Source organism: Acanthopagrus latus, chromosome 7 (assembly GCF_904848185.1).
Source record: "Acanthopagrus latus isolate v.2019 chromosome 7, fAcaLat1.1, whole genome shotgun sequence".
NCBI lineage: Eukaryota > Metazoa > Chordata > Actinopteri > Spariformes > Sparidae > Acanthopagrus > Acanthopagrus latus.
In genome coordinates, this window is record NC_051045.1 from 27,864,594 (window position 1) to 27,880,827 (window position 16,234).

General features: G+C 43.6%; 1 protein-coding gene across 3 annotated transcripts; it reads left to right on the plus strand.

Annotated features, from left to right (window-relative positions):
- Positions 1-112: 112 nt before the first annotated feature.
- On the plus strand, positions 113-15,117 carry gmeb2 (glucocorticoid modulatory element binding protein 2). 3 transcript variants are annotated; one of them, XM_037104572.1, is made up of 10 exons: positions 113-435; positions 4,467-4,634; positions 4,729-4,835; positions 4,995-5,119; positions 6,251-6,354; positions 10,246-10,403; positions 11,258-11,326; positions 11,416-11,553; positions 13,834-13,956; positions 14,087-15,117. In XM_037104572.1, exons 2-10 carry the CDS (start codon positions 4,489-4,491, stop codon positions 14,713-14,715), a joined length of 1,599 nt encoding a protein of 532 aa, XP_036960467.1. In that variant the 5' UTR covers positions 113-435; positions 4,467-4,488; the 3' UTR covers positions 14,716-15,117. The 3 variants fall into 3 exon arrangements, with proteins under 3 accessions (XP_036960467.1, XP_036960469.1, XP_036960468.1); XM_037104574.1 differs by having other exon boundaries at positions 4,553-4,634; XM_037104573.1 differs by having other exon boundaries at positions 117-435; positions 4,729-4,814.
- Positions 15,118-16,234: the final 1,117 nt, after the last annotated feature.

Genomic DNA, 16,234 nt, shown 5'->3' on the forward strand with positions numbered 1-16,234 from the left:
TAAGACAAGACAATTTCAGCAACACCATGAGCAACAGTTATTAAATGAGGCCCAAGAATAAATGTGTCATTCTTGTTTGACCAGTAGGTGGCGACTCATGCCTTCAGTGCTGTTACACGATCCTCTAATAGACCCGACGAAGAAGAATGACGGCGGAGCGGCATGAATCGTGAATTTAATGTATTGTCATGAGGATGACAATAAATGTAGTACACAACGAGTGTCTAGAGTGTGAAAGAAGCTGGCGGCGTTACTGTGTTTAAAATACAACGCTACAGGAAACAGCTGCCACTTCCAGGGATGTATTAGCTGTCTCTCGTTTGAGCTAGCTTACATGTCCACATAGAGCCAGCTTAGTGACATATCCTCACGTTTTCTCCACAAGACGAGGCGACATAAATCGGCTAACGACCGCTTTTCAGTTGAGTGTAAAAGGTAAGAGTTAATCAATATTTCTAGAGCCCTATATCTGCTTTCTGGCGTCTTCTCTGTGAGTGTTGGCAAATAAAAGACCACCACAACTGAGTACATCGGGAAGGGGGATATACTTTGACGGTAGCTAACGTTAGCAGCCAGTATGCAGTGTTCGAGTTCACGGTTAGAATTACTTAATTACAGTTATTCATGTAACAATGGCCCAGTCATAAATGCCAGTCATTCCGTATTACAAATGTGTTTCACAATCGTGCAAATGGCCCCTTAGGATTCCCATACAATTTTGAAAATAATTTTGGGAATCCTATAAGGAAAATGTTGGTCCTCATCAGTCCTGTCAGTAATCTGTTTCTGTTCTGCTGGTTCCAGTATATGGAACCAAGTTCCATATACTTCCATATGTAAGTATGTAAGTTTCATACATTTATAAAACTCCTCTAGGATTTCTTTATGATTAAATTTAGGTTCTGAAAGATTCCATAGTCCTCCTGTAAATCAGTCTTTTTCTGTTGGTACTAATAAAATCCTATGGGGATATATCAGAAATGTTTGTCATAGTCCTCTTGTTTTTACTTATGTTGGATCTTAAGTATATTTTAACTTTTACAAGAACTAGTGATGTGTCATGTGTCATTATCCGTAACCGCTTATCCCTTTCCATGGGGTCACGGGGTGTTGCTGCTGGAGCCAATCCCAGGGCTGATAGTCTCAGGGCGAGGGCAGGGTACTCACTGATGAGCAATGTGGGGTTCAGTATCTTGCTTAAAGACACTTCAACATGCAGCTCAGCCTTGCCCTGAGCCGGGATTTGAACTAGCGACCTTTCGATCACTAGTCGACCTGCTCTACCCACTGAGCTACAGCCGCCTCAGAACTAGTGATATGACTCCTATTTCTTCTTGACCAGTATGGATTATTGGAAAATCATGTTAAGGCAGTGCACTAAAGACAGATTTTGTATTTTGAAAATTGACAGGATGCCCAATGCCTTTCCTGTGTCTCTGACTTCCAGCCGGCATGATCTGCTCTGTGCAGCTTGTTGCGGCTTTCCTCATAAATAAACGAGGCAGCCTGTAAGGGACCAAACAGGAACGGCTCAAGAACACAAGGTTTAAATGTCCAAAAGAATATTAATTTATCTATAAACTCAACTCGAAGAAACAATATCCAAAGTATATTTGTGCAAGTACAAAAATTAGGAATATAACAACTCTAAATAAAGGCCCTAAAACTGAGGTCAACTTAAATAAACATCAACTTAACTCAACATACTTGACCTGCCTAATGAGACAATAGGTGGGGGTTATATAGACTTTGGCTAATCACCACAGACAATAGGGGGGGAACAGACATAACCAAAAACTTCCATACAGCAAATGAAACATAATGTGAACAAAGACTACAAAAGAAAACCTATACATACACAATATAAACACTCAAATAATGAATGAAACTTAAAGCTCTCAAGTGAATAAATCTCAAAGAAAAGACAGCCTCCCCTCTGGCACCTCAAAGGTGGCCTCCTCCAAAGAATAACAAAATACTAAAAGGTGGTCACCATGTGACGCACGGACGGATGGACGCACGGACGCTCGCTCGTTACCCTCACCCTATCGCTATTGCCGGACCGGGGGGATGGTCGCAATCATCGGACAGAGGGGGACGGACGCACGAATGCTTGCTCGTCACCCTCACCCGCTACAAAGCAGCTAACATTGAAAATTAGTATAGTGGCGCTGAGCTAGCAGTATAGCGGCGGTGCGCCACCGTTCCATTGTCTGGGGAGAACCCTGCAGCCGAATCGCAAACCAGCCATGCCTGGCTTGACTTAACTGTGTGTCGGAGCTGATCGCGACCGCTCGTGATTTGTAACACACTATCTGCTGCTTGCAGATGGAGAGTGATGGCGGGTTAAGAAGGGGGATACTTTTTGGTAATTTTACTAACAAGGGGGACGGCATCGCCCCTCATATCGCCTACTGAATGATAGATAGATAGATAGATAGATAGATAGATAGATAGATAGATAGATAGATAGATAGATAGATAGATAGATAGATAGATAAAGTGACATAGAGGTAAAGAGTATTAAGGGGACAGGGGACAGTGTACAATTAAATTAAATTGGGCTATAAAAGATGAGTGCTTTTGAGTTCATTTGTCCATTGTCTGTTGTGCTTCCTGACATCACTGCGAGCTGTTGTACAGCCTGATGGCCAGGGGGACGAAAGAGTTATTGTGTCTGTTGGTGGAGTAGGATTGAAACAGCAGTCTGCCACTGAACACGCTCCTCTGCCTGCTGAAGGTGTTGTGCAGAGGGTGGTGGGTGTTTTCCAGTATGGACAGCAGTTTGTCCAGGGTCCTTCTCTCTGCCACAGTCACCAGAGAGTCCAGCTCTGTGCCCACCACTGAGCCAGCTCTCCTCACCAGTCTGTCCAGTCGGGCAGCGTCCCTCTTCTTGCTGCATCCTCCCCAGCAAACCACAGCGTAGAAGAGGACGCTGGCCACCACATACTGGTAAAACATCTGCAGCAGTTTTTTGCGTATGTTGAAGGACCCCAGCCTTCTCAGGAAGTACAGACGGCTCTGTGGGTATTAAAAAATTTTCCAGATGCAAACCAAAAATGAGAAATTAGTTGTGTATAGAGTTTGTTTTGCACAGTGAGTCTACTGAAGCAGTGCTGGCTGTAGAGTCTGACAGCAGCAGGAAGGACCTGTGATACCTCTCCTTCACACCCTTGAACCTGTCATACCTCTTCTTCACACCGTTGGACCTGTGGTTCCTCTCCTTCACACCCTTGGACCTGTGGTTCCTCTCCGTCACACCCTTGGACCTGTGATACCTCTCCTTCACACCCCTGGACCTGTGGTTCCTCTCCTTCACACAATTAGACCTGTGAGGATAGCTTGTCCATCATCCTGCTCTCTCCCACCACCTGCACGGGGTCAAGAGGGCATCCCAGGATGGAGCTGGCCTTCTTGACAAGTTTATCCAGTCTGCACTTCAAACAGACCTGCAAACTTGTCGCTTCTCTGCAATAATCGCCGTTTTCTTTGTCAATTGGTTCATTCACGTGAATCGCGTAGAACCAGAGAGTTTTTTGGGGGGGGTTATGGACGGGACATGGGCGTGTACCAGAGACTATCTAACTAGTGAACTGTGAACATGTGTGCCCCTAAAGGGAGCCTTGAATTTGATTTAAACGTTTCTAAAATATGTGTGGATGATGATGAGGTGGGGACTGACTGGAGGCTGAAGGTAAAGTACATTGCATTCTCTGTCAGAAAGGCAACGAATTTGTCTTCAAAATAAGAGCTTTACATTGCATCCCATTGGAGTTTAGAACTGTGTTCTTAGCAGGGGGCTTATAATTTGAAAGCAGCAACTGTTAGTAGCTTGCCGCTACAGCAACAAGCGAACAATGAAGACACCAAGGAGAAGCTGCATCTCCTGGATCTCAATGGCTGTCCAGTTGCTCATCTTAATGTCTGCGGATGAAGTCATGAACTGACTGCTGTGATCAGCAGTTTCTTGATTTTAAAACTCCCCGGCTGTGGGTCGCACAACGTTGCAGGTCATCAACACCTCCGCCCATCTCAAGCAATTTCCGGCATATCGACGACTCGGATTTAGATCGCGGTGGAGTTGGGAAAAAGTGTACCCTCCGAGGTGGCGAATTGGCGGACCAAAACAGACCACCAATTTACCACCCTCTGCCTAAATCCGCGGACCTAGCTGCAAAAAGGATGGCCAAATTGGCAGCTTGCTGCCCAGTAGAAAAATGGCTTTTAACTAGACTAAGGGCAGCCATGCACTGCAGGCACACTGTCAAACAGAAGTACACAAGAAGGTGGTGCAGGTCATAGCATCAACACAGTATAGCCAGCACATTTCTTACTACTTGCCAGTCTCATTTATTATATAGCATAATGTAACCATAGATAGATACGTCAACTCTGTTCTTGTGATTACCCAAGCTTCTCCAATTGTATTGAAGAATATCAGTAACATCAAATTTCCCTCTGTGCAGTCCTGAAGTTCTATTTGTCCCAATGGCTTCATCTGAGGTCAACAGCATGCAGGAAATGAGCGAGGTTGTGATTGTCACCATCCCAGACCCAGCAACCGAAGACCTTCCCTCTGTGGTTGATGAGGATAAAGCAGTGCTAATGACTGCAGAGCTGACCGCTCAGCCAGGGTAATGTATTCACACACTTTTGATGAGATTAACCTATTGTTCAGTTTGCTGAAGTTAAACTGAAAAACAGTGTGCTTTCTCAAATGGTTTCCAGTGAGGACATACTCACAGTAGCACCAGTGGAAGCCGAAGCTGAGGCCAGCAGAACAGATTCAATGTCAAAGGAAGAAGCAGTCATCGGTAATGTGACCTGCACCACTGGTAACAGTTGATCCACATTTCATTAGGGTGCAAATTTTTTTTTTCCTTTTTGTCAAACTATGTCCAAACTATGTTTTTTAACATCTTTTTTGGTTTGTATGTTCAGATGAAAGAGTTGAAAATCGAGGTATGAAGGTGTTTCTGTCTCCATCTCTGCAGTGAAGTTGACAGAAGAGGTCGATGTGGAAGCTGACGTCTTTTACCCAATCACCTGTGGAGATGCCAAAGCCACGCTGGTCTGGAAGAAATTTGTTTGTCCCGGGATCAATGTTAAATGTGTCCAGGTACACACTGTCACTTTGAAATATTGTGTAATATTGTGTAAAATCACATTTATGATAAAATGATAATCATAAACGTGAGGGATAGTTCACCCAAAAATGAAAATCTAATCATTATCTACTCAACCCCAAGTAGAGTTCTCAATGGGCCTGAGAATTACAACCCAACCCCACCCGTCCCACGGGTTTTTAAGCCCGAACCCGACGCAGCCTGACACACCAGCATGAATTGTCTGCCCGAACTGGCCAGACCCCCTGCGCGCCTGCATTGTTTTCCTTAAGGGTGAAGTCGTCTGTGGCAAGTTTACTTTTAGCCAATTCCATCTTCCCCAGCCAGGCTATGAGTATGTCATGCAGCGGCATCAGGTGTGCGTCTGCCCCTCCCCATGAAGCAGGCAGCCAGACTTATCACCACATGTGAACAGCGATGATTCACAACAAACAATATATAATTTACAACCTGCAAGAATTGTGTTTTATGAAATGTGTTTTATAAAAAAGGAAGCCTGAGGCCCAACCCGACCCGCTCATTTGCGCATTTTCTCATTGAGAACTCTACCCCCAAGCTGATGGAACGTTGTTCTGAAGTTTTATAGTCCAAAATACATTTCTGGAGCATTGCAGCATTCTCCTGAACAACTGAAGTAGATGAGGACTTGTTTTAATATGTAAAATATAAACAACCCAAAACAATATGACTCACAGTTCAAGTCTTTGGAAACCAAAAAATCTATTTGAATCCTTATTTACTCCCTTTTTAAAGCCAAAATCAAAACACAACGCAAAAAACAAAAGTCTTTTCAAATCAATTTGGGTTTTCAGTGCTTCTTTAGACATGGAAAGTGCTTGATCAGCTGTAATTATTATTTTTTTGTACTCATTTTTTATACATTTTAAAATACGTTCTCAGCTGTTTCAGGTGTTTAGGAGAATGCTGCAAAGCTGTTTTGCTGTGAAATTCCAGAAACATTCTGTGGACTACCAAACTTGCCAAACATAAAACTTTCTATCGGCATGAGAGAGAGTAGATGATACAGACTTCACTTTTTCTTTTTGGGCAAACCTATCCTTTAATGTGATATTGATGTGGACCATCAGCAACTCTTTATGGTTTGTTGCTTCCTCTCTGATCAGTTCAACGAGCAGCTTATCAGCCCGAAGGAGTTTGTGTGTTTAGCAGGGAAATCCACCCTGAAGGACTGGAAAAGAGCCATCCGCCTCAATGGCACCATGCTCAGGTCTGGAATTCGCAAACACACAGTGATTTATTACTTGGTTATATTGGATACAAACCCTCCAGCCTCCCTTTTATTGACAAAATTTTAGTTCGTTTCATTGTTTGTGTCTTAAAAAAACAAACATCTTTCAAGAAAATCCAGTTTATCACCCATTTTCAGGACACTCCTTGTGTGTAGTTAGTTTTTATTTCTGTCTCATACCTGTATTTGGCACATCCCACATGGGACTACAAGAGACCATCGCAAAACTGAACACACAATATATTGCCAAAAGAATTCACTCACCTGACTTGACTCGCATATGAATTTAAGTGACATCCTCTTCTTAATCCATAGGGCAGCGGTCCTCATTAGGTGGCCCCCGGGTTACATCCGGCCCGCCGGCCTCCTGTTTGTGGACCCGAACTGTTATTCCTTCACTAAAGTGTTTTGGTTGGGTCAGCACGTGTACTACAGGACTTGTCTCCATGCCAACGATACACAGACAGCTGGGACACTCACTGCTGCAAGTGCAATTTTTAACTTTTACTTTAGTTTTTGGAGCAGTTCACGTATTCACATTTTGCGGGTTGTAAGAGATTGAAAAGGGCGTGTTCCAAGTAAACTGCTAAAAAAAAAAAGTGGACAGGGAGAGTCGGCAACTCAAAGAAGTAGGGACTTAAAATTTGCATTCATTCTCCCTCTAAACAGGACAAGACCCACATGCCTAACACTGCAGCGGTAACAAAGAGTTGGCCTTATGTAGTTTTACAAGTTCTACCCTAAGATTCATCATGTACTTTCGCATGTTCAGATAGTTTCATAGACAGAGAGTCTCTCCCAGCAAACACCCTTTCACTCACGGTGCCAAAATTTTTATCATCCTTGTTAAAACTCAACACCATTTAATCGTGAATTAACCCACAACCATCTTACATATCATCTAATTCACAAACACATTCACAAACCATAATTACACCAACTTAATACCCAAGAGTCATTGTGCCACTGTGCTCACTTAGAGTGGTATGGATTTTGGGTAAGCACAAGAAGCCATTCTCAGATGCAGAAATAATAAAATAATGCATGACTGAATTGATGTAAACAAAAAAGAGGAAAAATTCAACTATGTATTTTAATTTATGTTAAAATGGAAATGACATTTTATTTTAGTTTGTATTTTGTTGTTTTCAATGAAAAGGGAATTTTGTTTTGAATATTATAGTATTATTGTATCAGTCTTCGCTCTAATTCATCCCAAAGGTGTTCTGTCAGGTTGAGGTCAGGACTCTGTGCAGGCCAGTCAAGTTCATCCACATCAAACTCTCTCATCCATGTCTTTGCGGACCTTGCTTTGTGCACTGGTGCACAGTCATCTTGGAACAGGAAGGGGCCATCTCCAAACTGTTCCCACAAAGTTGGGAGCATGGAATTGTCCAACTTTGGAATGCCGAAGCATTCAGAGTTCCTTTCACTGGAACTAAGCGGCCAAGCCCAGCTCCTGAAAACACCCTCACTTGGCACAGTGCAGTCAGACAAGTACCATTCTCCTGGCAACCGCCAAACTCAGACTCGTCCATCAGATTGCCAGATGGAGAAGTGCGATTCATCGCTCCAGAGAACGCGTCTCCACTGCTCTATAGTCCAGTGGCGGCGTGCACTGCATCTAACGCTTTGCATTGCACTTGCTGATGTATGGCTTGGATGCAGCTGTTCGGCCATGGAAACCCATTCCATGAAGCTCTTTTGGCACTGATATTGAGCTAATCTGAAGGTCACATGAAGTTGGAGGTCTGTAGCGATTGACTCTGCATGAAGTTGGGGACCTCTGAGTTCTGTGCCTCAGCACCCGCCGACCCCGCTCCGTAACTTCGTGGTTGAGTTGCTGTCGTTCCCAATCGTTCCACTATGTTATAATACCACTGACAGTTGACTGAAATATTTAGGAATGAGGAAATTTCACCACTGGACTTGTTACACAGGTGGCATCCTATCACAGTCCCACGCTGGAATTCACTGAGCTCCTGAGAGCGACCCATTCTTTCACAAATGTTTGTAGAAACAGTCTGCATGCCTAGGTGCTTGCTTTTATACACCTGTGGCCATGGAAGTGATTGAAACACCTGATTTCAGTTATTTGGATGGGTGAGTGAATACTTATGGCAATACAGTGTATGTCATCTGGTTTTCAAATATCAGCAAAAATACATACATATGCTAAATTTAATTAAAGAATACTGTATCACCAATTTCTTGCAGGGAAATAGAGAAAAAGAAAAACAACCCCCATGATATCACAGATTTCAAATGCACCGTATATTGACAAGACATTTCTACAGTTAATCTTGATAAAGAGCTTTTTTTCCTCATCTACCATGCTCTGTTAAGGTAACTAGCTAATTTCAACTGTTCCCATTTAAATAGCCATCTTAATTTTTGTGGGTCATCCAGATGTATCAACCTCTCATTCACCGCCACAGTGTGATTTAGGCTGATTACATTTCTGCAACTGGATTGGATTTAATTGGAAAGAAAGTCTAGCGTCATCATGTTCCTAATGGTTGAAGGATAACTTTAGTCGATTTCAATATGCAGCTTTATCGCTCAAGCTACGCTTTGCTCTGAGAGCTAGCTTGTCTGCGCATGATCGTAGCTCGTACAGAGAGGGGACTCGTCAGTGGCCATTGAAGCTGTTTCGAAATAGTCACGATGGAGAACTTGTCTGATGTCTAAGTGGAAGACATCGATGACGAACCTTTTGAATTCGACGGTAGACCATATTTGTTCAAACCAGAGTAAACAGATGAGGAGTTACTTGCACTAGAGAACGAGAGAGCGGAGAGAGAGGCGCAGAGAGCAGAACAGGCAGTGGCGGCTTCACGGCCAAGGACATCAGCGACATGGTGGTGCTCTTGTGGATGTTGTGTCCAAATGGATACAGAAGAGGAAAGCCTATGCTTTAAGGAGTGGGACATCATACAGCCTAATGTATCCCAGGATAGTGCACAGTGTGTCACAATTGGGCATTGCACAGACTCAAACTTTTTTCAGGAAATAGCGCTGCTTCGATCATCACTGACACTCTGCTCTCCTCTCTGTACGAGCTACGATCATGCGGAACAAGCTAGCTCTGAGTGCAAAGCGAATAGACTCATAAGAGGCTATTGTGAGGCTCATGGCTCATGAGAGGCTGTAACATGGACATGTACATTATGAACAGAAAAACGAAAATGCTGGAATACATTTCTGTCAGCAAAATTAAAATTTCCGTCTCTGCCAGTGAGGGAGTAAGCGCACGCTCGACGGATCAACTAGTTTGGACTACTGGAGGACAGGGATGTAAACAACTGGTATGTAGCAGCTTGCACGAACACACTGTTTTAACCACTTTTTTAAATTCATTTTAGTCATACATGCTACAGTGCTGTGTTGTAAGGTGTCTGCTGATTTTGCATAACTTTTGGGGTGAGATTTGGAGCATGTCAAGATGCTTAAAACACAGTGTAAAGTTCTGACCCCATGCTGTTAGCTGTCAGTGCTAACTCTCTGTTAAAGGAGCCCTGAAAGGGTTGTACCAAATGTGTTTGCGTCTTCGGTAATGGCAAGTCAAGGGTAGCTTGAGCAATAAAGCTGCATGTTGAAATCGACCGAAGTTATCCTTTAAAGACTAATGGTTGTAGAAACAGGGTGGAGATTTAGGTAGAGGTTGTACGCATTAAATATTTTCTATTTCCGTTCTTCTGTAGCTTCTTAAACAAATGCAATTCCATTGTCTTTGTTCCTTCCAGTGGTTGATGTGCTATTAAGGAATCTGCCTCAAGAGGGCACTGTTCCATCAGACACTGTGGTCAGTAAACACAAGTGGTGTATTATGATGTTTTGTAAAAGCATCAAACATTTGTAATTTCACAGGAAGATCATGGACTCGGGTGAACTGGACTTTTACCAGCACACAAAGGTTTGCTCCAACACCTGCCGCAGCACTAAGATTGACCTGGTGGGAACTAAAGTGTCCATCAGCAGTGACCAGTCTGCTGAGCTGGTTCCTGCCTCCCACTCATCAGCTGACTGTAAGTTCCACAGTCTAGGCCATTGCACTAGTTTAGGGCTCACTTTGATCTCAGTGCTGATCTGTCACAGGAAGCGTTACTGAAACCGTTGTAATTAGGGAATCAGCCAGATCTGTTCTCAGCTGATGCAGGTCTGCTCTGCTCTGCTGCTTTATCCGGCGCTGCCTTTTTGAGGGACATACAGTAAGGGAGACTGGGGAGTGCCGGTGGGTGTGTTTGTGAGGAGGATATGCTATAAGTTTATTGGCTTGTTAAAATATATCCATACACAATAAGTGCATTACTCTCTATATTGGGTATTTATCAAGAGAGATTATAGAGTTTTTAATCTAGCAATTGAAGTGACCACTCATGGCACTTCTATTAGATATGGAATTCTGACATTTGTAGTTCATGTAACTAGTGCTTGGTCTGTTAGCTCAGTGCTAAGACCTAATGGGAATGACTTTTAAGAAAATAGAAATAGCATTGTGACTGTGAAAATATTATCTTAACGAATTATACATTTATCTTCATGTTTTACATTGAACTACATGTGCTTATACTCAAAGGCATAACAGTGTTTTATATGCTCTGTGAAAACAATCTAAGTGTTGACATAACATTGTTGACTGAATCATCTGCTGTGTGGCTTCAACACTCCGCTCTGATAGCCTGATAACATGTTAGCATGGATTAATTCAGCTATGTTTGAAGAGCAGTGGAAACAAAGAGAGAGCAACATGAGAGGAAATAAGATATTGTCTGGATCTTCTGAACTACCATCAAAGTCTGCACTGTGACTCAGAATGAATACATAAGATAAACTGTCAGAGTCCGAGTTTAGTGATAGTTGTTTTATGTTTGTGTCGTAGTGAATGGAGCCGCAGCCTCTTTGTCAGAAGTGGCAGAGGAAACTTCAGAGTGGGTCACAGCAATCGGAGGTGAGCACATTTACCACCATATGAGAGAAAGATATTGTGTGGAGCCTTGCACTCTTTATGATGTGTGTGTACATTGCGCGTGTCTACAGAGGACTCTGTGGCATTCTGGCGTGCGTTGAAGGAGGCAGGGCTGCTGGTGGAGGTGGTGGAAGACTTTCAGAAGGAGCTGCAGGAGGTGCTGAAGGGGCTGCAGGAGAGAGTGTGTGACCCACCACTACAGGTCAAAGGTTAGAACCCCGCAGACAGTAGCCCCATTCACACTGCCATTTGTATGCAGGGATCCTGTGCCAATTCTCTGCACCCTTCTGTGTGAAAGTTTCAGATACAGAGGGGGGTTAAATTTCGCTCCGGTGCTGATCCGCCTCTGAAGGTAGTATCAGGGCCACGTTATTGGTAAACCACCCCAGTGTGAACGAATAAGCCGGAGGCGCGGAGTGAGGGCGTGGTGGTCTGACTAGTCTGATAACTGCACAGGTCCTTCATTCAACTAAATACAGAGAAATGTCCCACAAAGCAACGTTACAAGACCAAACAAAAGTAACGTAGTAACTGACTTTGGCAACTTATATAAGTAAAAGAGATACCACAGCTGTATGTAGAGAAGCGCCCTTCCTCCTGTCTGTCTTCCCACCTGTCCTACCAACTCTTCGTCACATTTCTGCCTGAAAAACAGCATCTGTCAGCGGCAAAACACTCAAGTGAGGCAGTCAGACAGCGTCCTGTTTACTGATGGTGATTATATAATTATGTAATTTAGCATGAAAAACGTAACTTCATCACTTTCCAGGATGTTTGGTGGGTCAGGATCTCAAACACCACACATTATAACAGCACCCATATGATTATAAACTGTCCGGTTTTAGACTGGGGTATACCGGGAAACACAGACGTCATCAACACAACATGTACCGTCACGCCTCTTCAGGAGCCACAGTGCTGGCTTTCTGTGTGAATTAAACAGCAGTACGGCGGAGATGGTTCACTGTGTGAACCACCGCTCCGGAGATAATGCGGAGACACTGTGTAAAAAGGGCTACTGGCAGAGGTTGGTCAGGTTAACAACAATGCACCTATAGATACATAAAATAACATTGATTAAAATAAATATGTAATGTGAGTTACAGTTTGTAATGGCTTGGTTTGATGCATACCACATGATGTAATCTTGTTCCGTCTGTCTGGTGAAAACATCAATACACATGAGCCGCTCATCCATACCAGGTCAAGAAACACAGTGCACTGGTTTAACATTGCTCTCTTATAACACTGTTGGACCCATTATGGACAGTATAAAGACACATGAAAAAATGATCTGCAGCACCAGAGATACCGCCTTTGTTGTTCCAAGCATTCTAATTAAATTTGAAAATCTGGTGCCTACATTACCCACAATTAGAGGTAAGATCTTAAGCCCAAGCCCGAGTCCGAGCCCGACCCGAATTTCGGGCCGGGTCGGGCCTAAAATGTCAATCATTACGTTCGGGTCGGGTCGGGTCGGGCCGGGCCGGGCTTCTCTCTCGCTGACTTTTTTAAAAAATAAATATATGTTTATAAAAATGTATACTAAAACGATGTGTAACGCTAACATCACAGTGCGCTGAGGCGTTTCGAGGCCGTGAGTAGTTTTGGCCACGAGAGACCGTGGTCCGCAAAAAAACAGAAGTCGCCTCATCACAACACGTACTGTACTAAACTCTTGCAATGACAATTCAAAGAACTCCTTCCTGTCTCTGTCTATTATCCACCCATCATTGTTCTTCTTTGTCTCTCTGCCTCTCTCTCTTAAAGTGCCGCGCTAGATTCTTAAGGACGTACTGCTGCTGTGGTTTATGGCCCAATTTTCAACCCGTCAAAATGACGGACGGCCTTAAATTTTTCCCGTCAACTCTTAAAAAAATCCGTCAATGATGGAAAATTGTCGGTTAATGTAACCTCTGCAGACACAGAAATATAAAAGATGTAAATGTTTATGCAGTCTTGTTTAACTTAGATTTCGTTACAAAAGACAGGCTTTAATTTGTTATCATAAATCACCCCTCCTCCTCCCAAGTCCTCACAAATAAAATATGAAATTTCGGGTTTGCTTCGGGCTCGGGCCTGCAAATCAAGTTAATTGGTCGGGCTCGGGCTGGGTCGGGCTTTAATACCCGCGGGCCTGGGTCGGGTCGGGCTGGATTTTTTTGGCCCGATCTTACCTCTACCCACAATACAACTTCACCACTGTGCAACATTACTGGGGCAATTTAATCAGATCACATGCAGCTTTCTCTGCAATTCATATGACTTTTTTCACATACACAGTAGTACTCACTCTTGTAAGTGAGTACTCACGTAAGGGAATTCGTCTGACTACACACAGCATCCTCTGGATACAATATAGGCTTAATATAACTTCATACAACTTGTTTCACCCATGCAGTAGTACTCGACTGGAAAAACACTGATGTGTTGAATTAGTAGAGCTGCCGTGTGTGTGTCCTGTTCAACAGTAATTGTTTGTTTTTCAGATGCTGTTTTGCTCAACAATATCGTGCAGAACTTTGGGATGTTGGACCTCGTGAAGAAGGTTCTGGCCAGTCATAAGAGCCAGATGGATCGTTACAGAGAGCAGTACACTCGCAGCCTTGCAGGTCAGTCCAAAAATCCTCAACAGTCAATGCCTTTTGAGGCTTGAAACTATACCCTGCATTCTGTATAAAGAGGTTAAGAAAAGTCATAGTGTGTTTGTACATATTGATGAGGTATTGTTTCCTTCTGCAGCCTTGGAGCAGCAGTGTGATGAGCACAGGAAGCGAGCCAAAGAGTTAAAGAGCAAATCCCAACACCTCAACAACGTTCTGATGACCCTAACCCCAGTCCCTGCAGCTCCTGTGCCCAAGCGCCCCCGTTTGACACGTGCCGTCTCTGGCCCAGCTGCAGTCAACGCTGCTCCCACCCAGATCACTCTGCCCCTCAACCAGCTGACCAGCTTGCCACTGGGCAAGGTTCTGACCATGGCAGGAGGCCAGGCAGGCACCAACCTGGGTGGGTACACTCTGCTGACCTCCGCCCTCTCTGGGTCGGAGCTGGCAGCCGACGCCTCTAACCTGACTGTGCTGTCTGCAGCGGTGGGTCAGGAGGGCGCAGCCGGTACCGGCGGCTCCACGGCGTCCACTGCCTTCGTTAAGGTGGTTGGTCCTCAGTTCCAGCTGGTGACACTGCCGGCCACGATGCAGAGCTTGGCCACCACACAAGGCACGGCTTTACAACAGGAGGTCGGCACCATCAGTGTGGTGGACACCATGGCAACTGATGCAGGCGATTCACAAGAGGAAGGCCAGGCTGATAGTAAAGATGGAGGTCAGCCAGGGCAGGTTAAAGAGGAAGATGGTGAGCAGTCAGCCAAGTAGCATTGAGACAAAAGACAGCTGTTCTCTTCCCTGACTCCCAGCTTGTAATCGCCCTTATGTCATCGTTTTAGAGCCTGGACTGAATGTGCATTTCCTGTGATGGCTGACAACTCAACCACATTTACATTTTTACAGACCACTGCATCCATTGTGTTCACTTGTCATTTAACACAACACAGCAGCCACCTTGTACGTAATTGTCCTTTGACATTCAAGATGCAGATCTGTATGGGTGTCAGGACTGTGGATTTCAGTACTGATTTCACTGTAAATATGTTTTTGTATATAATATATTTGATACAGCTGTTTATGTAGGTATTTATTCCATGTAGGCTGGAATATGGATAGTTGTTAAGTTTGGTAATAAATGCTCAGTTTTCAAAATAAAAATGTGCATCATTACATATTGTAAATACAGGTTTATCTGCTGCAGGACCATCATTACGGACTAAGCAGTGATGGTAAAGGGATAGCTGCAGCATCAGCCAAACATTCCATCAGATAGATAGATAGATAGATAGATAGATAGATAGATAGATAGATAGATAGATAGATAGATAGATAGATAGATAAATGGCCTAAAAATTAAATCTCCGATTTTTTCACACCAAACTCGATTTACAGTTTTAATCATTTTTTTTGTCCTCAAAAACAAACTACAGCTAACAAAGAAAGTATTAAAAGCATTGCTTTTATTGTAAACAAAATTTGCCCTGCCATTTGAAACAGTGCACCTTCAAACTCACTTGAAATAAAATGTGTCCCTTTTTGATAAAATACTTTTGTAAACACAGATTTAACATGTCAGATTGCAGGTTTTTATAAAAACATAAGTTTACCCACTAGTATTGATAAAGCGTGAACATAAGTTTCATCAAACACTTTTTTTATTTTGCAAAAGGTGCCTTTTGTTTACAAATATGTAAACTAAATTAAACATCTGTATGCATTGCATAGTAAACATCACATGCTGGTAGATATACAGGACATGAGGTGTGTGTGTGCTTGCTGTCTTTTTAACACATTTTTCGCCAGGAAGACGAACGTGTCTGCTTCCTCAGGCTCCAGGCCCCGTTGCGACTAACCTGGGGTCGAAAGATTTCAGAATGTGGATGAACTTCCGGCTTTTCCACTGTATATACAGGAACGTGACTGCATCCATAAAAACTGTCCATTGAGCCCCATTCTTATCATACGGGGCAGAATGATAAAACGATTCCGCTAACGTTGACTGCTTTTTAGCGGGTGTTTGTGGGCTGCCGCGGTCTTGTACATGTCATAGTGAACAAGAAGCGTCCCACTAAATGCGTCCGTTTGAGATGCTGAAATAAATGTTTGTTCGAGGTCTGTCGCTACAAAACCGAACTACTGACGGACAGTGCCTTTTTAGGAATGAATTATTTTCTTGCTGCCACGTTGTTGTGTTTGTTTCTCTGTGGAAATTTAATGCGGGGTGAGGGCGGAGAGTATGAAGTACGGAAGCCCATGTGGAGCGGCGGCTGGGCAAGTTCAAGATAAA

Coding starts and splice junctions, on each gene's coding strand:
- gmeb2 (XM_037104572.1), top strand. CDS start 4,489: ATGGCTTCATCTGAGGTCAACAGCATGCAGGAAATGAGCGAGGTTGTG. Junction 4,836..4,994: donor TAATGTGACCTGCACCACTG/GTAACAGTTGAT, acceptor CCATCTCTGCAG/TGAAGTTGACAGAAGAGGTC. Junction 13,957..14,086: donor GTACACTCGCAGCCTTGCAG/GTCAGTCCAAAA, acceptor TTCCTTCTGCAG/CCTTGGAGCAGCAGTGTGAT.